Source organism: Ursus americanus, chromosome 13 (genome assembly GCF_024610735.1).
Source record: "Ursus americanus isolate L20-20 chromosome 13, mUrsAme1.1.p, whole genome shotgun sequence".
NCBI classification, from domain to species: domain Eukaryota; kingdom Metazoa; phylum Chordata; class Mammalia; order Carnivora; family Ursidae; genus Ursus; species Ursus americanus.
The window spans coordinates 15,501,489-15,525,092 of record NC_142139.1 but is presented as its reverse complement, the minus strand read 5'-3'; the positions used below and the strand labels follow the sequence as shown (position 1 = coordinate 15,525,092).

Genomic DNA, 23,604 nt, shown 5'->3' with positions numbered 1-23,604 from the left:
AGAACTGGGTAAGGGTAAAGATGCAGATTTGTATTTATAATAAGCCATTTAAATAGTAAAAGTAATCACAATGTTAAAAAAAGTAATCACAGTGTTAAAAATTATGTTGTTTATTTAGCATCGTTTTTCAGAGACTCAGAACTTCTAAAAAAGCTTTTCGTTCATGTGCTCATGGGGAGACACAGGAGCACTTTGTAAATTTCCATTTTACATCTGGGGTAAGGAAGTCCAAAAAAATGAATTTACTCGCCATCACAGAAATTAAAATGTGAACCTGAATCACTGTAGGCATCACTTTCATAATGCAGCTAAATCTCAATGAATGTGGTTGGTATTAGGTACATTGTTCTGGATATACAATTAGTGTCCAGTCGCTTTATTCATAAAATAATAGTAGTGGGGTTTGTTTGTTTGTTTGTTTGTTTGTTTCTAGAGAAAGGGGGTGGGAAGGAGCAGAGGGGGAGAAAGAGAGAAAGGGAGAGAGAATCTTAGGCAGGGTCCTTGCCCAGTGTGGAGCAGGATGTGGGGCTCTGGGCTTTTATCTCACAACCCTGAGAGCATGACCTGAGTGGAAATCAAGAGTCAGAGGCTTAAGGCACCCCAATGCCTGGGGTGCCTTTAAACCATAAATCATACCATATCCTTTTACTTCAAAGAGGGAATTATATAGTATTGGTAATTAAACAACTCTTATTACAAAGTAACAGTTATTTTCAACAAAATAAGTTTAGATGGATGCTCTAATTTTATAATTGCTAAATCTTGTCTGTGTCATTGAAAAAAATGAATCTTGCTGGTTTTTCTTTTGGAGGGTTAGGCAAGATACCTCTAAGAGAAAAAGGTAACAAAGGTAAGATCCTGAAAGATTCTTGGCCTAAATCCTAGGCTTTTTCCCCCCTGTCAATTATTTTATTTAGTTAAAAATATACAGTGACTTGAGAGGAGTCTTCTGGCTTAAGTCTTGAAAAATTTGCTTTCTTTAGCCTTGAATCCTAGTGCTTTGGTGCCAAGAACCTGGAGACCTCTGTTTTCAAGACTTTAAGACTAGTATGGTTATTTATACAAGGTCCAATGAGTTCCGTCTTTACCAGGGCCACAAGGGAGGCATGGATATCTGGACATTGTTTATATTATTTCTTCTGAATGCCATTTTCTTTTGAACAGGAACCCTTGTTCTGATAGGCTACCGGCTCCTTTCTGGGTTCAAGCAGCCCATATTAGGTACAGGTGTAAATTTCAGGTGCGTTCTTTAGCAACTGACCTAGCTGCCGGCACGCCACGGGTCGGCTGTAGGTGCTGTGTACTTGGAAAGGGCTGGATATGTGGGAGGAAGCAATACGCCCTAATAGTCTACAGTTGTTTTTCATTGCTGTTGATTAGGTCCATGGAGGGAAGCCCATCTCTGAGGCGCAAGACGGTGATGCGGGAGAAGGGCCGGCGCCAGGCGGTCCGGGGCCCGGCTTTCATGTTCAATGACCGGGGCACTAGCCTCACCGCGGAGGAGGAGCGCTTCCTTGACGCTGCCGAGTATGGCAACATCCCTGTGGTGCGCAAGATGCTGGAGGAGTCCAAGACGCTGAACGTCAACTGTGTGGATTACATGGGCCAGAACGCGCTGCAGCTGGCCGTGGGCAACGAGCACCTGGAGGTGACAGAGCTGCTGCTCAAGAAGGAGAACCTGGCGCGAATCGGCGATGCCCTGCTGCTTGCCATCAGCAAGGGATACGTGCGCATCGTGGAAGCCATCCTCAACCACCCCGGCTTCGCGGCCAGCAAGCGCCTGACCCTGAGCCCCTGTGAGCAGGAGCTGCAGGACGACGACTTCTACGCCTACGACGAGGACGGCACGCGCTTCTCGCCCGACATCACTCCCATCATCCTGGCGGCGCACTGCCAGAAGTACGAGGTGGTACACATGCTGCTGATGAAGGGTGCCAGGATCGAGCGGCCACACGACTATTTCTGCAAGTGCGGAGACTGCATGGAGAAGCAGAGGCACGACTCTTTCAGTCACTCACGCTCGAGGATCAATGCCTACAAGGGGCTGGCCAGCCCTGCTTACCTGTCCTTGTCTAGTGAGGACCCGGTGCTCACCGCCCTGGAGCTCAGCAACGAGCTGGCCAAGCTAGCCAACATAGAGAAGGAGTTCAAGGTAAGTTCCATGCTCCACCCGGGCTACCCTGCACGCTCATCCACTCTCCTGCTGCCGTCTTGTGCCTTCCAGAGTTTGCTCTGGAGTCAGTTTTGCCCAGCGGATTTAAAATCATGAGAGATTGGAAATGTTCAGAAATGATCTGATGATTTCCCCCTCTCAGCATGGTGCTGTGATAAATTCTCTTTGGGGTTGGGTATATACTGGATCAGAGAGCTACCGTTATTGTGCTGTTCTGTGTGGATGAGCATTAAGTAAAACACAAGACTCCCCCCACCCCTTCTGTTTAAAGGAGGGATTTGGTGTGACTTTTTGCCTCCCAAATTCTTCTTCCTCTTCTGTAGTTAGTAGCATCGTGACACACAACACAGAAGGGTATTTAGTTTTGCTGTTTATTGACCCAAACATCAGTATATCCCTTTAGATAGGAAGTTAAAAGACTAATATGAAATACAATTAAAGTCGTTTTATTAGTATGACAAAAATGCCTCTCCCTGAAATCCACAAATGCGTATTCAGAGTGGTGAGCCATAGACATTGGTCAACCCAGAAATAGAAGGATAGTAAATTGTTTTGTTTTAATGGATGAACTTTTTTTCTGACCATCATTTCCAGTCAAGCAGTATCAGTATTTTTTAAGCAGGGTTATTTTTTATAAAAATTATACATTAATGATACAACATTTTAATCTTTTATTCAGTTGCTGCATCCTCCAATGCATTTTGGATGGTTCTACCTATTAAATCTGGGACAAAAGGAGATTTCATGGTTCTGGTGAAAGTCAGACTGTTTTTCAGCAGGTTCTTGTCTCCTGTTGTCCACCTAAGAAGATTACTGCAGACATCAATTCCTTAAATTATTTTCTGGCTGCTGAGTTAATCTGCTTTTTAGTGTTGTAGTGTCAGATCACAGAAAGAGTGATTATTCTGTCTTTCAAATCTTATTACAGTTTTTCATACTTAAGTGAGATTCGCGCAAATGCAACTAGCAATATAATTCAGGTTAAGGGGTTGCAAGAAAATGGTATGAAACAAAGAAATGAGCTATTAAGCCATGCAAAGACATGGAGGAACCTTATGTGCATATTACTAAGTGACAGAAGCCAATCTGAAAAGGCTACAGATTGTACAATTCCAACTATCTGACATTCTGGGAAAGGCAAAACTATGGAGACAGTAACAAGATCAGTGTTGCTAGGGGTGAGTGGAGAGGGAGGAATAAATCAGTGGAGCACAGAGGATTTTTAGGGCAGTGAAAATACTCCATGTGATACTATGATGATGGATACATGTCATTATACATTTATCCAAACCCATAGAATTTACAACACCAAGAGAGAACCCTAATGTGAACTATGGACTTTGGAAGATTATGATGTGTCAGTGAGGGTCCATCAGTTGTAAGAAATGTACCACTCTGGTGAGAGATGTTGATGATTGAAGCTATGCACGTTTTGGGGCAGGGCATACATGGAAACTCTATGTACCTTCCTCTTAATTTTATTGTGAACCTAAACCTGCTCTAGAAAATGGTCTTTTAAAAAAATCGTAAAAAAAATGGCGGGAAAATTTGGCATGTTTTTTGTTTCCCTTTCCATACACACCAGATCACGTAGATAATCATCAACCCTCATCCTGTCCGGGTAGAGATCTGGCCTTAGTGTAATTTTATTATTCCATTAAAATTTTTTCTTATATAAAAGCTACACATATTTATTGTAAAAATGTGGAAAAATGCAAAGAAAAGATAAATATCACCTTATATTTACTCTCTTTGAAGAGATTCATTATATGTCTGTATTTCCTTGGACTCAAAATGAATTTATTTATTTATTTATTTTAGACAGAACTCAGAGCAAATTGAAAACTTCAAATTCTGTTTAGAGAGAATAGAAAAGCATTGAGGTAAAATAGTTTTAAATATCACTATTTTGACATAGTAATAAAAATATAATTCTAAATTTATTTGTCACTATTTCAAATGTCATTCGAGCCTTGTTTTTTGCATTTTACTTGATAATATATTGAAAAGCTGTAAAAGAGATTCTACAAAAGGGAATATTTTCTAATATTATGCTTTAATAATTTATAAAAGATGGTGATGTTTGCAATTCTGCCCAGAGAAGTCATCTCAGTGAAGCGATAGCTTAAAAATTTGTTATTCATAGTTTTCCCCTGAAGCTGGTTAAAACTGTATTGATAGTACTTAGAACCTCCTTTACCCTGACTTGAAGAGTCACCTCTGATAACCTTTCAAAAAATGTGGGAAAATATTACAAGAGGCAAAAAGAGAAGAAAGCACAACCGAGTCTAAGAGGGAGTCCAGAAAGCTACCAAGTTATCTAAGGATATGCAAAAATCATCTAAATCTTACAGTTCCCTTTTCTGAACTGTATGGAAAGCACTTGTGTAGCATAACCCTCTCTGAGCCAGAATACAGATGGTTCTTCAGAAGTTACAGTCTCTAAGGACAAGTCTCTCTCCCCTGACTAAATGTTTCTTTGCTTTCCTGTTCTTGCCTGTCCTTATTATTCCTTTCATATCTGCCTTCCTTTCATCTCTTTGCCCTCTTGTCCTATGCTCCTGTCCATCTGTCAGGGCTTTGGACAGACGGAGAAAATAGTGCTTTCACGACACAGACCCCGAGACTCTAAGCTCGGAAAGGGCAGTGGAAGTGAAGCTCATTTCTGAGGCAAACAGGTAACCTAATTTGCCCTATTCCGTGCGTTCACTATATTCTTTCCATAGAGACCACGCGCTTAAAATACTAGCCTCGAAATGAAAAAGTAATGTGTTCCCTAGTGAAAAAGAGGTGATTTTTTTTTCCTTTTTTAGACACCTGTACCTATTTTATCTTATCAATGGTTTGTAAGATTAGCATCTCACCCCTCAAATTGCCATCACTTAGGTGCTTCCGAGAAGGGTCTCAGGCAGCGTGCAGTTTTCAGAGTTCCTGGAAGAATACAGGAGGCATGATGCCGAAAACATATGAAGGTCATTACCCCAAGAGGTTGAACATTCTACGATATAGATTTAGATAAATTAATGGAAGACAGCTTGGTGACAGGTTATTAAAGAAATAGTTTGGGTGTGCAAATGATGTTTGAAGCTATTCTGAGAAACAGAATATTGGACGTGATGGACTCTAGGTCTAATCTGCCAATTGTCAGTGGTAAGAAAGCTAGTCATTTATTACGCTGTGAGAATGCAAAGTGAAGTTTCTTAATTCTGAGTCAATGATGCACTTTTTTTTTTTTTTTTTGGAAAAAGAAGAAGGTATTTGCCTCCCTGGTGCCTCAGTTTTCCTCTCTTTAAATTAGAAAAGCAATTTTAACTTACATCACAGTAGGGCCGTGAGGAAGAGGTAAAGAAATATAATCCAAGGGGCGCCTGGGTGGCACAGCGGTTAAGCGTCTGCCTTCGGCTCAGGGCGTGATCCCGGCGTTGTGGGATCGAGCCCCACATCAGGCTCCTCCGCTATGAGCCTGCTTCTTCCTCTCCCACTCCCCCTGCCTGTGTTCCCTCTCTCGCTGGCTGTCTCTATCTCTGTCAAATAAATAAATAAAATCTTAAAAAAAAAAAAAGAAATATAATCCAAAAGCAAGATGGCATTTTATAAAGCAGGAAGATAGCCTAGGAGTCCTCTGACTGTACAGACATCTTACTTTACAAATGAGAAAACAAAGCCTATTAGCCAAGGACCCATCTGCTAAGCCTAGATTTAGGTGTCTTGGGTCCCAGGCCTAGATATTCTATCTAACGTGCTGTACCTGATAACATTCAAGTATTTCTATAGTACCTGTTGTGTACTAAGCATGCTGTAAGCATATAATCCTCATAGCAGCAATATTAGGTAGGCTTATTCTCATCAGAGAGGCTAGGTAATTTCCACAGGATCACACAGCTAGTAGGCGGTAGAAACAGTGTTTGAATCCAGGAAGTCTAGCTTTAGATTTATGCTTTTAACTACTATCCTATCCTGCCCCTTTTGTTAGTAGGGAACAGATCTGGCCAAACCAAACCTCCTTAGAGTTGAATTTCAATTTTTCTCTTAAAGATAAAAAGGCATTAGAATGATGATTAAACCATAAACATTAAAATAAGTGTTGCTCAAACCTGTAGACAGGTTGTGACAAGGACCAGACATCCTTGTTCTTTCCCTGGCTTGCACAGGCTTCAGGCTTTTGAGTTCCTTGCTCTATAAAGAAGGTAGCAGGTCCCTCCGGTAACTTCGTGGAAAGCCGTGGTGCTACGAGACTGGCGCAATGAAGATGATTAAGCAGAACTAAATTAAGAGAGAATGACTAGAAAATGCAGACCAGACAAATGGGCCAAGTCGTGAAGTAACATAAGGCAGGACCTCATGGTAGAACTAATATAGTCCCCTCGGGGTGCAATGTGACTTCGGAGAGTTCCTTTTGCAACTGCGAAACAGCTGTCTTTAGCTGGCGCCCTCAATCTTTCCCTGGGAGCGCCACATATATTGATAAAGTGGCATCCCATGACCACGATAAAAGAAATTGCCATTATCTACAGCGTTGATTGTTTTCTGCACTTGGGCAACAGACTTCTTCCAGCAGGAAATGCTTACAGTGTTATGAAGACAAAGTGTTGTTTTTGCAACTTTCATGACTACCGGTTATGGTTTCTTGATTGATGTTTCTGTGGATGTGAACAAACCACACAGCTTTCTTTAAGGCAAGACAATTTGCTGATTATGATTTTTTGAAACAATGAGTTATTATTTAGGTGTTACTGCAGAGGTGGCCACTGTTTTCTTCAGGCATTGCAATAGTCTCTCTTTTTTTCTGGTCAATGGAGAAATGGTCATCCTATGTTGCACCAAATCTTATAGAACAGTCTGAACTGAGGAGTAACATGAGGAAATTTCATCTAAAGAAATTGTATTAAAAGGGGAGCTTTATATGGAAACAGACATGAATTTAATACTTCTGGATGCTATAATAAAATATTTCATTAGTCTTTCAGGAATGGAAGGCAGATGGATGTTTAACTGACACGTCATCTGCATAGAAACCAGAGACTGAACATTCTATTAATTTTATCAGTTGCATGGCACCAACTTGAATGGAAACTAAAGATTGAAGTTTTTATTCATTTTATCTATTCTCTTATGAGGGGAAAAGGATTAACTGTAACTGTTCCTTATCTGAATTTCTGATATCTGAAATGGAAACTATTCTAGTCTGTGTAGCCTTTAAACAGTCTCTCTTCCTTATTTTAGTCAGTGACGTGATTTTTGCCCATCAAATTAATTGTTTATTTAAAGGAAAAAATTCAAATTCTTCATGTCTTTTTTTTTTTTTTAAGTAGGATTTTCAGAAGCCTGGAAATTCTGCTGTGCTAGGTATTACTTGATTATCAGACACATATAGTATCTCGGGCCATATTGAAACGGGGAACTCTATTTTCTTCAAGTGTGCCAGATTAAGACCATCATCCGGTTAACTTTCTTAATGGGCTAAAATTGTAGTGAAAGCCATAGAAGTAGAACTGGGGTTTCTGAAAGTAAGATACTTTCCCAAGAGATGGTCGTTGATACCTTGACTGGAACGAAAGGACTAGAAATAAAACTCCATTCAGAAGGTAACAGGGAATGCTGCCAAGTGACTTCCTTATAGCAGTCCATGCACTATATAAATATGCTAATGAAATTAAAGATTCACAGATTATTTTTAGCAAGGTGTTAGTTCCAGTGGCCTGGAACTGTTTTCTCAGGTATTGGTATTCTGCAACCCTTGAGAATTCAATTACGGATAATCAGACATTTCTTTCCTTCCAGTTCTGTAGGACATGATAACCTTCAGACAAACAAGGAAAAATACCTCCTCCCTCTGTTGGTACCTGTCCATCTCTTTACATTCACTACAAACCAGTCATCCTCAGACATAAATGTGTATCACAAACACACAGAGGGTGTGTTTACACAGATTGCTGAGCCCATCCTCAGTTTCTAAACAGGAACAAGTGGGGTGGGCTCCAAGAATCCATTTCTAATACAGGTCCAGGTGCTGTTGATGCTGCCGGTTTGAGGACTGCACTTTGAGAAGCTGTCTCCAACAAGGCCAGGGAGAGTATAAACTGAACTAGTTATTTTCATGTATAGTCAATCTTCTGTGTCAGATCACCACTTTAGAACAATAACCATTTAAACAAATTTTCACTACTGAAATGGTTTTGTTTTGGCTTTAAGGAAACTATTGTTTATGTAAGAGAGATGTAATGCTTTCTGATCCTTTGGTCTGTCAGCATTAGTGTTTAGCCAACATCTCTTAATACAAACCGGTAATAAACGTGCGTACGGTTTTCAGAACTGTCTCATACGGGTGGGCGGATTGCAGAAGGTACTGGCTGAGATTGTGAGAGGGGGCAAATCCTGCCTGTGTCTAATTCAGCAAGCCTCGCATCCTTGTAGGAACAGCAGCTTCCTACCCAAAAGAAGGGACCCCTTTTTTGTAATTCACAAAAACTCTAAACACTTTCTATTGAAGTAAAGCAAATTCCTTGAATTAAACTTTAAACCTCTTGTTCTTAGAATGACTACCGGAAGCTCTCCATGCAATGCAAAGACTTTGTAGTGGGTGTGTTGGATCTTTGCCGAGACTCAGAAGAAGTAGAAGCTATTCTGAATGGAGATCTGGAATCCGCAGAGCCTCTAGAGCTACACAGGCATAAGGCTTCACTGAGTCGTGTCAAGCTTGCTATTAAGTATGAAGTCAAAAAGGTGAGTAGCCCACTTTTATCCAGCACCATATTGGAATAAACATGTAATATCAACTATGCCATAATCCCAGGAAAATTTTTTAAATAATAAAGATGTTATTGATAAAAGACTTTTTTTTTTCCTTCATGAAAGAGATTAAGTGAAATGTGGTAAAGTTATGAGTCAAGTATCTAGCTTCTGCGATCCTTTCCACTTTTTGTCTGCTGTGAGACCTTGGATAAGTCCTAAAACTTCTTTACACTTCAGTTTCCTCATGTAAAAGAAGGATAATATCTCTTATCTAAGATAATATGATTTCGGTGGATTAAGACATGCAAAAGAACTTTGTGAACTGCTCATTACAATTAAAAATAATAAAATGTTACTTGTATACATTTTTGTAAATCACTGTTACAACTGTCGTGTTAATCCTTGTGACAAGCCTATATTATTATCCATTTCACCTATAAAATAGGTAAAGTAGTTGATGACATTTCTATTCTACAAGAAAACTGAGGTTTTCCAAGCTTAAGTAATAAGTCTAGGTCACAGAGCTATGGATACCAGAAATACAATTTATGATTACTTTTTTACTCTATTTATTGCAGATAAACTGTTAAGTGTATGTATTTGCTGCTTATATGGGGCTTTCAGATAATTCTTGAAAATTGTAGTTATGATGTTTTACTATAATAAAAATCTCGGTTATCTACAACCTAGCAACATTTATGTTAGATAACTGATATTTTTTTGTACTCTAAGAGTAACATCAATAAGTCACCAAGAAGTAAGCTGTAATCAGGAACAGATCTAGTTTCATGAATTTTGGTTAGTCTCTGTATAGCTGAATTTTCTCTCCTCCCTGCAAGGTGCTTAAGAGAGCAGGGAGCCAGCCTGCAGGGCTTCAAGTCCTGAGTTAACGACCTGTTCCCTATGTGGTGACGGGCATGTCACCCAACCAGGCCAAGCCTCAGTCTGCTCAGTTAGTGAAATAGGGACCCTAAAAGCAACTACTTTTTCAGTTGTTTATAAGATTATAAGAGCTAATGCATGTAAAGTAATTAGTACAGGTCAAGTACATGGTGATTGTTTAACATGTATTAGCTAATAACATTTCTGCATTATGAAAATTCATTCTCAGAATGATGACTCTTAAACAAGTTCAGCTTTTAGTCATCAAACACAGATTTCATGTTCATTGTGTTCACTCCAGTCCTCAGTAATCCAGTCCTCAGTAACAGACTATAGCCGATTTAGGCAGAAAGGAATTTAGTAAGGGATCTGAGGAGACCCACAGAATCATTAGGAGAGGTGGAGGAACAAGCATATCTAAGTTGTGCCTCCAGAAACCTTACTCAGAACCAGGCCCAGAATGGACGTCTGTGCATATGCCTCTGACCCGTGGAACCAAGGCAAGCATGGGCACCCTACCAGCAAGTGAGCACGAGGGAAACTTCCTCTCATTCCTTTTCTCTTTTTGTATGTGTGCACGTGCGCATGCACACACACACACACACACACACACACACACAAATTCTACCACAATGTAGAGAACTTTCACATATAGTGTTCATGTTTTCAGCCAACTCTTAATCACAGATATCCCCTCAACTTAATAAGACAGGGAGATGTGAAGATTCTTAGTAAATACCGATGTAAAATAACTTTTCAAGGAATTATCATTTAAAAGTAAATTGGCTCAGGGGCGCCTGGGTGGCGCAGTGGTTAAGTGACTGCTTTCGGCTCAGGGCGTGATCCCAGCGTTCTGGGATCAAGCCCCACATCAGGCTCCTCCACTGAGAGCCTGCTTCTTCCTCTCCCACTCCCCTGCTTGTGTTCCCTCTCTCGCTGGCTGTCTCTATCTCTGTCGAATAAATGAGTAAAATCTTAAAAAAAAAAAAAAAAAAAGTAAATTGGCTCAACTGCCTTCCTCTGAGAGCATTCTTTTTTTCTTTAAGTTTTTACTTTTTAATTCCAGTTAGTTAACATACAGTGTACTATTAGTTTCAGGTGTACAATGTAGCGATTCAATACTTCCATACAACACCTGGTGCCCATCACGAGTGCGCTCCTTAATCCCCATCACCCATTTCCCCCATCCGCCTGCCCACCTCTCCTCCCGTAACCACCAGTGCATCTCTATAGTTAAGAGTCTGTTTCTTGTTTTGCCTCTCTCTCTTTTTTTCCCCTTTGCTTATTTGTTTTGTTTCTTAAATTCCACATATGAGTGAAATCATGTGGTATTTGCTTTTCTCTAGAGCATTCTTGCTAGTTGAGGTTTTGCTGTATTGAAGGAAAAAATATAATTTTGAGTAAGATTAATATTAAGCCATTTTTGAAAGCTGTCTAGACATTTATTCACAGATCTTGCAATACACATCTCTTTTCTTTAGCACCTGAGAGGAGAGAATTGATTTCAGTTGTCACTGGTTCTTTATCATTGCTTTGACAGTGTCCTATGAGCAGAGGCAGCTCATCCATAGATGTGCTTCTGTTAACCAAACTGTCTCAAGACAGTGAATGTCTTCCTGGCATGTTAATTTTAAATACATTGATGTATAGCTTGCAATGTATGAGGTGTCATTAATAATAAATTTGTTATCAGTCAACTACCAGGAAAAAACAAAAACAAAAAATATTTGAAACTGAAAGGAGATTTAGGGCTTTGCAGGTATTTCTGGGTTGGTTTGTTTTATGCTATAAAAGGAGTATTAGTCAAAGTATTTGATTTGGAAGCTTCATTCAATGTATATAAAAACTTTGTTCTAGCATGCCCAAATAAGTCCAAAAGACTTCCTTTGTTCTTCACTCAACAAACACGTGTCTCCATCTAGCAAGGAGGAAAGATGCCCTATCCCTTCTGGTGCTTCCTTTTCCTTCATCTCATTTCCAGTCCTGAAGTGAAGCCACTTCTTGGCTTACAGGGATGTGTGAGCCCTACCCATCGTGGCGCTGAGGTAGTCTGCAGCTACATGCGAGACATTGGGATTTCAAAATATACGTTACAGAATTTTTTCCTCCTGATAACATAATAAGCTTTTATTTATTATTCAAATAAACTCATAATTCCAGCAAGGAAACCAGTTTTGTGTAACAGTAAGCTGTTTCCCACGAGAAGCTCAAGAAGTCTCTTCTGCCACGTGCCCAAGATGTACCCCAGCTCTGGTTCTGAGACTACGAGCTTCTCACAGGCCCCAGTGCTCAGGTCTTCCCTAGAAATCATGCCACAAGTTCTACCCAGGCCTTATAGACCTTGGTGGCAGTTAGTCAAGAAAATGAAAATCTGAAAGACCTGAATAGGAGAGATCTGAACACGAATTCTTTTTTTTTTTTTTTTAAGAAAGAGAGTGAGAGTGAGAGCGCATGCCCGCCAGTGTGTTCACATGGGGCAGTCTCAGAGAGAGAGAGAGAGAGAGACAGGGAGAGAGAACCCTAACCAAGCTCCACGCCCAGTATGGAACCCCACGTGGGGCTTGATCTCATGACCCTGAGATCATCACCTGAGCCGAAATCAAGAGTCAGTTGCCCAACTGACTGAGCCACCCAGATGCCCTGATCTGAACATGAATTTAATGTTTATGTGAGAAAGAACTTTCTAATATAAAAGTAATCAAAGAAATAACAAAGCAAAAAGGTTAATAATCTGACAACATACAACTTAAAATCTCTGTACACAGATAATAAAAAAGTGAAGGGCAATGTGAGATAGGTATAATTTCTCAATTCTAACATACAAAGAATTGCTATTCTTAATATCCAAAGAGCTCAAACAAATTTTAAAGAAAACTTTCTAGAGCCCTGTTGAAAAACAAGCAAAGGGCTTGAATAGACAACTCACAGAAAATTCAAATGGCTAACAAACATATTTAAAATTTTCAAACCCTCTAGTACTAAAATAAATGCATCCTAATATACAAATAACATTTCCTGTCTCTCAAATTTAAAGAATAAAAAATCTTCTCAGTGCTGTTGGTGAAATGGGCAATCTTATGCTACTGATGAGGAACAAACAATAATGCATTCTCTATCAGGGAGAGGATGTTTTAGATTATTCATCCCAGAATCATTTCTGAGGAGTCTCTAAGGTAAATAATAATATTGGAAAGTTAGGAAATATTATTACTGTTTATAGAGTTACCCATGTTATTCTATAAAAGAGAATGGAATAGAGTGAAAGATGAAATTTGGTTTTTTGAAAGAGTACAAGAAGATTAACTTTCAGGCAAAAACATCAATTATTTTCCATTTAGAATAGGTTATTTACTTCCCTGAAAAAGCTCTGAGTTTTAATTCTGCCTTAACCTCTGTCTTCTCTGCAACTTGAGGATGAACATCAGTTGCCCCATAGAAATAATGAGAGCTTCACCTGCTTCTAGGAAGCTCTGTCTATTCTGAGAAAGCCCTTGACAAAGATAAAAGATACTAGAAGTGGATAGACCATCGATTGTGGAAAACTGGGCTATTAAGAAAAAGGAGAGAATTTCCTAGGTTCTTCCTCTATGTTCTCTTATTTCCTCTGTGGGGAGATTAGATTTAACTATAGAAATATCATCTAGAAAAGAGACATGCAGCAATATATGCACATAAAATTACCCACTGTGTATGAAGAAAGTGTGCTTTCCCTAATTTCAAAAGTTGAGCAATGCGATTGGAGTGGTAATTATACAGAGACCTTGGGCAGGGTGCATGTGCTGGCCGGTGCAGTCCTGTGTCCTACACTGGGCAGCCTCTTGGCCAAGTTCATGTCCAGCACCAAGAAAGAACAGAACATTTTGCACTCTGGGTTCGAAATCCAGCAACCTTACACAGTGTAAATTTTCAGTTTATATTTCACAACTCAAAGAACTTTATTTTTCTTAATTATTATTTTTTTATTATGTTACGTTAGTGACCATACAGTACTTCATTAATTTTTGATATAGTGTTCCATGATTCATTGTTTGCATATAACACCCAATGCTCATTGCAATACATGTGCTCCTTAATACCCATCACTGGGCTAACCCATTCCTCCACCCGCCTTCCATTCTGAAATGATCAGTTTGTTTCCCAGAGTCCATAGTCTCTCATGGTTTGTCTCCCCCTCCGATTTCCCCCCCTTCATTTTTCCCTTCCTTCTCCTAATGTCCTCCATGCTATTCCTTATGATCCACATGTAAGTGAAACCATATGATAATTGTCTTTCTCTGCTTGACTTATTTCACTTAGCATAATCCCTTCCAGTTCCATCCACGTCAGTGCAAATGGTGGGTATTCATCCTTTCTGATGGCTGAGTAATATTCCTTTGTATATATGGACCACATCTTTTTTATCCACTTGTCTGTTGAAGGGCCTCTTGGCTCCTTCCACAGTTTGGCTAAGAACTTTAAAAAGAAATTGAATGATGTAGCTTTTATTCATAGCAGTATTTTAAATGGTACGAACTGTGCCTCCTACCATGTCATTAAAACAAAAACAGAGTGTTCCTACCACGTTTTTGTACAACCGTAGTCCCATGAAGATAGTTCTTGTAAGGGCTGATTTGATAAGACAGTGTAGCATGAATTTTTTTTAAGTTGAAAATTATCTCATTGTTTTCCATTAAACTGCCCTGATTGGCGGTTCTGTTTATAATCTGTTAGTCATTTGGCAGGGAAAAAAAAAAAAATGTTTGCTCTCTACGCTACAGTAGTTTTGTTCCATTGAAAGACTGAGATTTTCTTGTGTGTTAAGCATTCTCCTTTTAAATCAGAAAACCTCAAATAAGGGTGTTAGTTTTGTAATGATTTCAATTTGTTGGTCCACTGAAGTTAGAATGCAGCATACAAATTTTATCCAACTGGCTATGACTGGCGTGGCAGCATTGGAGATTTTTTAGGAAGTAAACAATTTTAAGAGATAAAGGTCACTGTCCTATTTTGAAGTCCTTGAAAAGAACAAAACTCATCTCCCAGAGGGATTAACTTTTTGCCCTCACTTGTTACTATTGTATTGATTTTATTTTATTTTTTTAAATGTTCCTTGTGTGCTTGCATTAGGATTTTCAGTTATTGGAGGAAAACATCCATTTGTGTTTTCTTCCTGTGAATTGAAAGGGATGAACAGACACCATATGCTGGTGTATTACTACCTCAATTAAGAAGAGAGTAGAATTAATAGTATGGGAAATATAGTTGTTCAGCTGAATTTAAAAGTATAACAAGTAAAATGCAAACAATTGGGCCAATATTTAACATATATTAAGTGTTTGCATTATATATTACAAGTCACAGTGGGTCGAAGATTGATCATTATATAATGCCATCTGGAAAGCACTGATTTCCATCAAGTCTTTAAGGGATGTGTAACCTATATACAATGTAATTAATGCCATAAAGCACATCTTCAGATTTGAAGATTATCTGGAAGAAGAGGATCAAGGAGAGGGAGCCATACTACAACATTAATATTTCTGTCCTCAAGAGTTTAAAACCTAAGAAAGCAAGGCTGGACACTCGCAAAAGCGAAATTTGTCCACCAATTCTATATGGACCCATGTCCACCTGTCTCTCAACTTCATGGGGATTTTCAGTCTTGCAGAAACCCTCGGCCTATAAAAAAGTGCATGTTGACTTCCCAAGTGGTAATCTGGTTTGATGACATTGTCTGTTCCACCTGTAGATTTCTCTGAATGCACCATTCCCCATCCTCAGCTGAGCCTAGCTGGAGTCACGGGATGGCTTTTTTTTTTTTTTTAAGATTTTATTTATTTATCTGACAGAGGGAGACAGCCAGCGAGAGAGGGAACACAAGCAGGGGGAGTGGGAGAGGAAGGAGCAGGCTCCTAGCAGAGGAGCCTGATGTGGGGCTCCATCCCAGAACGCTGGGATCACGCTCTGAGCCGAAGGCAGATGCCTAACGACTGCGCCACCCAGGCGCCCCAACGGGACGGCTTTTTATTTGCATCTGTCCAATTTCTCACAAATGCAGACCCTCCAAATAGCAAGACCTTCAGACCAACATTCAAACTAGTACTGTTTTAAATGTTAATTATTTATCTTGGCAAGCATGAGGAGACTGTCTCCATTTTTTTAAAGATTTATTTATTTATTTGAGAGAGAGAGAGCGAGTGAGTGAGCCTGGGTGTGGGGGAAGGGCAGGGGGGTAGATAAGAGAATCTCAAGCGGACTCCCTGCCAAGCATGGAGCCCAGTGTGGGGCTGGATCCCATGACAAACCCGAGATCATGACCTGCGCCTAAATCAAGAGTCGGACACTTAACCCTCTGAGCCACCCAGGCGCCCCTCCATTTTTTTTCACGTTTATTGAGAGCTTACTATGTGCCCTAGAACAGAAACTGCTTATCACTTAATGCATACTGATGCTTCCATTTTCACCTTATTCTACCAAATACCTAACACAGTACCTGGCTCATAGGAAGACCCACAACATTTTAAAGAGTGAATGAATAAATGAATGAATGACATCTAGGAATTCAAAGGAGATGAAGATTTTTAACAGAGAAAGAGGGGTAAAGCAGGAAGGAAATGATCCAGTAGAGTATAGGGGCAGAAGTGGAAGTTTAGCAAAGTTCTCAGGAATCCTAGAAAGTTGTCACCAAGACCCCAGGGCTTTCAGCCTTGATTGCATTTTATCATGAGTTCAAATACTGACTGTATTGATCAAAAATCAGAACTTTGGAAGAGTGACAGGATCTGGAGTCTGGAAAGGAGATCTACTATAGACCTAACAGCTAGCAATGACCAGTGAGTGAGCTTTAGGACCTGGGATTTTTATAATTGAATTAAAAGACACTTATAAGATAAAATATGCTTTTTCACACTGAACTCATTAAGTGAGAAAAGATAGCATTTTCATTATAGTACTTTAAATCTTCTAAATCCTACCAGTTTGTATTATTGAAATAAATTCAGTTAAGTACTTCAAATCTAATATTTGTAAACTCATCGTTACCACTTCTGCTAGCACAAGGCCCCCTGGGCACAGCCGTCACCAGAGCAGTTATCACTGGACTTCCCAGAAGACGGGTGCACACAGGGTCAAAAGTGGGGATTTGGGGAAAATTGCGTCTCTACTGCCTACCCTGGGGGATGAGGTTTTATTTTTTAATTTTATTATTATTTTTAATTAGAAGAGCTAATGGGAAACTATACACCAGTAGGTAGAAACCTTTTCATTTCCTTGAAGACATGTTATTGACAAATAGCCAAATAACTCGAGGAATTGCCTAGAGTTGCTAAGAATCATTAGGATCATTAACTAGAACTTGATTAAAGACGAACCCTTCACCTGGTGGGGACTGCAGTTGTTTTCTTTGCCTCTAAGAGTTTGCGAAAAAACATTTCACGAGTACTTCCTAACAGGTTCATTGTTATTTTTTTATTCTTTTTTTTAGAAGATAGTGATACCTTGAATTTTATATTGCTAAACACACTTTAAAAAATATTTTGGTACTCATAATTGATTTGTGAATGGCCCTGAATAATTTCCAAGCTTGGGCAAAGTGCACCTGGTCATTCAAAGACAGGCATGTCTCATCACAAATGGGCACCTGTTGATGTAGGGGCCTTTTCACATGAGCCTGACTACAAATACATTCTGCTACCTGAATAAGGAAAGATCTTTAATGAAATCCCAGGCCCTCTGAATAGATGCTGGCGGATGACTTAGCAAAACCAGATGGCAAAATAAAATGGCAGGGCTGAAATAAGCATAATTTGCTCAGTTTTTCCTGGTTAGAAGCATAGTTACAAAAGAACTGTTGGAGATACATGTTTGTGGTTTTTGACCTGAGAGAGAGGAAGCAACAAACATAGGACAGATTACTGAAATAGGATGGAAGGGACATTTGATGCCAGGTCCTGGAGGCAGTGCAAGTGTGGACCGAGTGTAATTCTTGCTGGTTCATTGGCTTTTTGCAGATCTTGGCAGATTTGCTGTGGAAGTACATACGTATACATAGGGCACATTGTGTATATATTTTTCATACATGTAGCATTTTAGGAATTGCTTGTGAAACTTGACACATTTTTCTCTTAGCTGTAGTCTACAATAAACCAAATGACTATTCTTTTCCATTTTGAACCAAATGCAAGTAAACTAGCAGACAGCAGGCTGGGACACATTTCCACAAAGGAAAGCATATGTCACCCAGATTCTGGAGAGGAATCAGGGAGTTGCAGAGAATTTCAATCAGAAAGAACTGTAATTAAGGACAACATCAATTTTACCCTTTTGTTGCCACTTTAATTCTAATTCTGAAGCAATTTTGGGGAAATGGAGGGAAGGCAAAGGAAAATATTACCAGAACCTTCTGGTGCCTATATTCCAGAAAAGTGTGCATTAATATCTTTAGGGTGCATGTGCATTCAGTAGTTGAAGTGTCCCTAATGGCACAGTCACCTACGTCTCTTTCTGCCAACAGTTTGTGGCTCACCCGAACTGCCAACAGCAGCTCTTGACAATCTGGTATGAGAACCTCTCGGGTCTGCGGGAACAGACCATAGCTATCAAGTGTCTGGTCGTGCTGGTTGTGGCCTTGGGCCTTCCGTTCCTCGCCATCGGCTACTGGATTGCACCGTGCAGCAGGGTACGTGTTTTTCTCCATCCATTTCCTCTATGGTTGGTGTGCCACGTGCTTTGGGGATGAAACAAGAAAAAAGCCCCTACTTGAGGTCTTTATCAGTTTTACCCTGAATGGTAATTGACTCAGGAACACAAATTCTGCTTTTTAATGACTGTGTCCATTCAAATAAGGGATGAAAAAGGATCTGGTACTAGTGCAGTAGTTCACATTTGAAGGTGTATAATACTTATTAGGCTTTTAAGGTAAAATCCCCATGGTAGTCAAGAGGAAATGCTGGCTGAGTGAGGTAGCACTTTTGCTGATTCCATTGACAGCTTAATAAACTGTTGGCCTGTGTTAGGAGAACAGCCCTACTGCAGTGGTACCAAGAAACAGTTAAGCTGAGAATTGGAAGGGCAACTCATTGGAACCTGTCGAGAGATCGGAGGCTGAATGTATTAAGTACTGTCACGAACAGTGGGGTTAATTTAAAGAATTCAAGAAAGTGCATGCCAGGCTCCCCCAGCCCTTTGTTCTTTCAGAAGATTCTAAAGAAGGTAGAATTTGGGTTTGGGGGCTTTGGAATCCTTAGACTGTTTATCTATTTAGTTTTGCTTGAATCGTTTTGTTTGCTACACTCATCCCTCTCCACTTGCCAGTATAGACTCAATTGTGCCTAAGAGATCCTCTGAACAAGACATGGGAAGGAATACTAGTCATGCTAACAGAATCCGTATGAGGTTAATAAAGGGCACCGCCAGGGAGAAGAAGCCGCTGTGAGATCCTTTAATCCTGTTTTTATATTCCAAAATCTGGTTTTGTTTAAATCAGAGGCAGGTTCAGGAAAAATGAGTCAAGGCCACTTACAAACGATCCTGGAAATCTGTCATTTCTCTGGCTCAGTCGTCTTTCTGGCAGAGTTTGAGTCCCGTTCTGCAGGCCCCATGCACACGTGAGAACATTCCTCCACCTCACTTCATTGTGGAGCTGCCTGAGCAACTTAAGGCAGAAAGTTTGTCATTCTGATCAGTTTCGATGACTCAACTAAGTTCCTTTATTATGTATCATGAGAAAGTACCTTACGATTCCTCAAATATATAAACCTTGAAGACTGAAGTCTGTAAATGACGAGAGAGCATGCATTAAAGCAAAAATCACTTCCCATGCAAATAATTTCCCTTTCTGAGGGAAATGACTGGAAGTTCAGATTTCTAAGTGTTCATCTTTGGGGACAGCTTAATCAGTGAAAACACTGAAGTCCACTCCTTTTTCTTCTCCACTTCTAAAAGCGCAGCTCTAATAAATGGTGTGGTGACCTCTCTGTCCAGCGGAGAGGGTTAAAGGAGGGAATGGAGTCATTTCTGGGGCCCACATTTATACCTGCCATATACCAGCTAGCCTGTGGCAGAAAGACAGCATAGCAAGAGTTCTCCACATATATCCCATCTTTAAGATAGGCATGCTGCTCTGTTTTCATGTTATTTCAAGTTTTAAAAGATCGGCCTTGATGAGAAACAGACTTGGCAACTCCCAAGAAGTCACTGTGTGCTACGGACGAGCTCCCCCAAATGTGCCCTTTGCAGCTGCAGAACAGCACAGCGATGTGTAAATGTGTTGTTTATTTTTCTATGTCTAATATGGAAAATGTGACATTTGTCTGTCTGCATTCATGTTCAACTCCAGAAATGCTTAACATTCTTTGGTTATTTGTTGACATCAAATTAAGGTTCCGGACATACAAAAACATTTGTTTGAAGTTGCGGTGTCTTAAATGTGAACCTTGGTACTTTTTAAGGTCACAGACTGAGTTTGGAAGTTGGTTCTGAGTATGTAGGCTGGAGAACTTATTTGATAAATCTACCAAATGTACCTAATTCTTGGGCTACAGAAGCCCTTGGGACAGGCAGAATTGTTTTTCATTTCTACTAGAACATGGGGCTTTTAAGGACATTATATCACATGGGATTTTAAAGGAGTTACCTTAAAATAATTATGCACTGAACTTTAGAAATGCTTTTGTACTATTTATATGATTTTCCAAACTCAGGGCTGACTTCAGTTAACCTACTTAAAGGTTTTAGTTATTATATATCTCCTTGTTCTTATTGAGGTAATAACACATAAAATATTTACTTGACTCTAATATCTTCTGCCTTTTTTTATAGCATACAAAGTGCCACTTGATTGCAGAATATTTAGAAGTGAGAACGAAAATTTATTTCTGTAGTAGTAAGGTTTTTAATCTTCAAAGGCCTTGTTAGGTACTACAAACACATCATAACACTTCAATTATAAATGAATGAGTCTCCAAACTCATAACATTTCAATTATAAAGCAATAAAGAATACACACTACAGATTTGGAGTTTCTTTTCCTAGACTCTTAGAACCTAGATGTTGATTGCATAGTCTTTCATGTAAAAATAAAAATAACCAGCATATGCCTTGTACTTTTCAGAAATGCATCTGTGGATGTGGTCAACCCTAAGACATATTGGATATTTAGAAACAATGAAGTTTGAAGACTTCTTAAATTATTCTTGGAGGAAGCATCCCCTAAAAGGAGTAGTTTTCATAGTGTATAGATCTTCACAAACAGAAGCAGAATTTTGAAAGTCTTCTCATTTCATCTATTTTTTTTAAATGCCGTATAGTCATTTTCAAAAGCGAAAGCCAAGTTTTCCAAAGTAAAAGTTTCTTCTTCTTTGTTTGTTTTTTTGTTGTCCTACAGCTGGGGAAAATTCTGCGAAGCCCTTTTATGAAGTTTGTGGCACATGCTGCTTCCTTCATCATCTTCCTGGGCCTGCTCGTGTTCAATGCCTCAGACAGATTCGAAGGCATCACCACGTTGCCCAATATCACTGTTATTGACTATCCCAAGCAGATCTTCAGGGTGAAAACAACTCAGTTCACGTGGACCGAGATGCTAATTATGGTCTGGGTTCTTGGTGAGCTTTCTATTTTAAATATTCTAATTTCTACCAAAAAACGGTGTCTATATAATGATTACCTTTTTTCTTTAAAATGTTATCGTGCATTATATGGTGACAACATCATTTGCAGATGTTGTCTGCATAAGCAGAAGGGCAAAATAATTGGCATAAGTAGCCATAAACTGATGACTGAAGAACATTTTTTGCTTTCATTTCAGAGGTTTTCTAGGAGAGTTTCCATTTTCAGAATGCTTGTTATTTCACATTATGATAGTCCACTTTTTTGCTTTTGTAAAATTTTTATTAGCAAAGTGTAGATGACATGCAATGTTATATTAGTTTCAGGTGTATGACATTGTGATTTGACAATTCTATATATTACTCAGTGCTCCCCATGATAAGTGTAGTCTCCATACAATGTTATTACAATATTATTGACTGTATTCCCTGTGCTGTGCTTTTTATTTCCATGTCTTATTTATCTTATTAACTACAAGTTTCTATACCTCTTAATGTCCTTTTTTCCACCTATCCCCCCACTGACCTCCCCTCTAGCAGCCACCACTTTTTCTCTGTATTGAAGATTCTGTTGTTCATTTGTTTTGATTTTTAGATTCCACATGGAAGTGCAATCATATGGTGTTTCTCTTTCTTTCACTTAGTATATACCCTCTAAGTCCACCCATGTCGTCGCAAACCTGAGATCTCATTCATTTTTATGGCTGAGTAATATTTCAGTGTGTATATCTCATATCTTTATCCATCCATCGACCATGGACACTTAACTTGCTTTCGTATCGTGGCTCACAAGAGCCCATTTTGAATAACTGTGTTAAAGTTAAAAATTTTAAGCAATGAAAAAAGTTGCTGTGGCTGATGTCAAAGAGGATGCAACCTATGTTCTCCTTTATGATTTTGATGGATTCCTGTCTCACATCGAGGTCTTTCATCCATTTGGAGTTTATCTTTGTGTGTCGTGTGAGAGAGTGGTCAAGTTTCATTCTTTTGCATATAGCTGTCCAATTTTCCCAGCACCATTTTTTGAAGAGACTGCCTTTTTTCCACTGGATGTTTTTTCCTGCTTTATCAAAGATTAGTTGCCCAAAGAGCCGAGGGTCCATAGATAGGAAGATTGGTGGGAGAAGGAAGGGAAGAATGAAAGGGGGGTAAACAGAAGGGGGGATGAACCATAAGAGACTATGGACTCTGGGAAACAAACTGAGGGCTTCAGAGGGGAGGAGGGTGGGTGATTGGGATAGACCGGTGATGGGTATTAAGGAGGGCACATATTGCATGGTGCACTGGGTGTTATATGCAAATAATGAATTATGGAACATTGCATAAAAAACTGGGGATGTACTGTATGGTGACTAATATAACAAAATAAAAATTATAAAAAAAAATTTTAAGCAATGAGAGAAAAAAAAATGGAGGTAGGAGCTAGTTTGTCTATCGATCACTGATCCAGAGTCACTTTTATCTATTTTCTCTGTTTTACCCAGAGTGTTTTTGGTATCTTCTCAGTTTTTGAATTAATAGGTTGGTTATTCCCCTCAACCTGAGTCAAATAACTATTTTATGAATTTTATTTTGAGCTATGACATTTTTTAAAATTCCACAATATCTTCCCCTTACATAGGACAAGTTGTTAAATTGGACTATTTTGCCCTTTTCTCCCAGAATGGCATTTTCTGCTTTCAGTTTCTTCACAGTGTCCTAGGGCCCCTGCTTAAGGGTTCCTTCTTTTTCCAGTGATATTCCTCACCTCTCTGGCATGAAACTAGAAAGAGGAGAGAAGGTAGGGGAATGATGTAAGTGTCCCTTCATGATTGGGACATTGATCTTGTTAAAAGTTTCCAGTAAGTTTCTCATTTAGGGGTTTATTTCACCAATAATTACTATGGTGTGTAACTGTTGGGATTCACAAAGATGAATTTTCTCCTCTCCTCCAAAAGTCTCATAGGGCAAAATCATTTGACTTGAAGAGTCTTCTTTGCTTATTTCCCCTCTCTCTTTCCTGCCCACCCTTCTGCATAAATAGCCCCATTTCTGGTGCCAAACATAGAACTATGTTTCTCCAAATTCTAATTCTGACTTAGTTAAAGAGTTTTCCTCCATTTAACTCTGCCCAGGGTGTCAGGGTGCTGAACAGTAGTTGGTGCTTTGTGGTGCCTAGTATGGTGCTTTGTCTATGGAGCGTTTTCTAGGTGGGGACTGATGGTGGACAAAATCACAGCTTCTCTGTCTAAACTG

The 23,604-nt window shown here is 39.4% G+C and overlaps 1 protein-coding gene across 2 annotated transcripts in view; it reads left to right on the top strand.

Annotated features, from left to right (window-relative positions):
* The window catches only part of TRPC3 (transient receptor potential cation channel subfamily C member 3), a 71,955-nt gene that overhangs the window by 16,391 nt on the left and 31,960 nt on the right, over nucleotides 1-23,604 (top strand). For both annotated transcript variants that reach the window (XR_015726477.1, XM_045798642.2), the window contains exons 2-5: nucleotides 1,381-2,152; nucleotides 8,708-8,896; nucleotides 18,279-18,443; nucleotides 21,150-21,366. Coding sequence is in view for 1 of the 2 variants with exons in the window: in XM_045798642.2 (XP_045654598.1) it covers nucleotides 1,381-2,152; nucleotides 8,708-8,896; nucleotides 18,279-18,443; nucleotides 21,150-21,366 (1,343 nt within the window). In the remaining variant the exon portion in view is untranslated. The remainder of the gene's footprint in view (nucleotides 1-1,380; nucleotides 2,153-8,707; nucleotides 8,897-18,278; nucleotides 18,444-21,149; nucleotides 21,367-23,604) is intronic.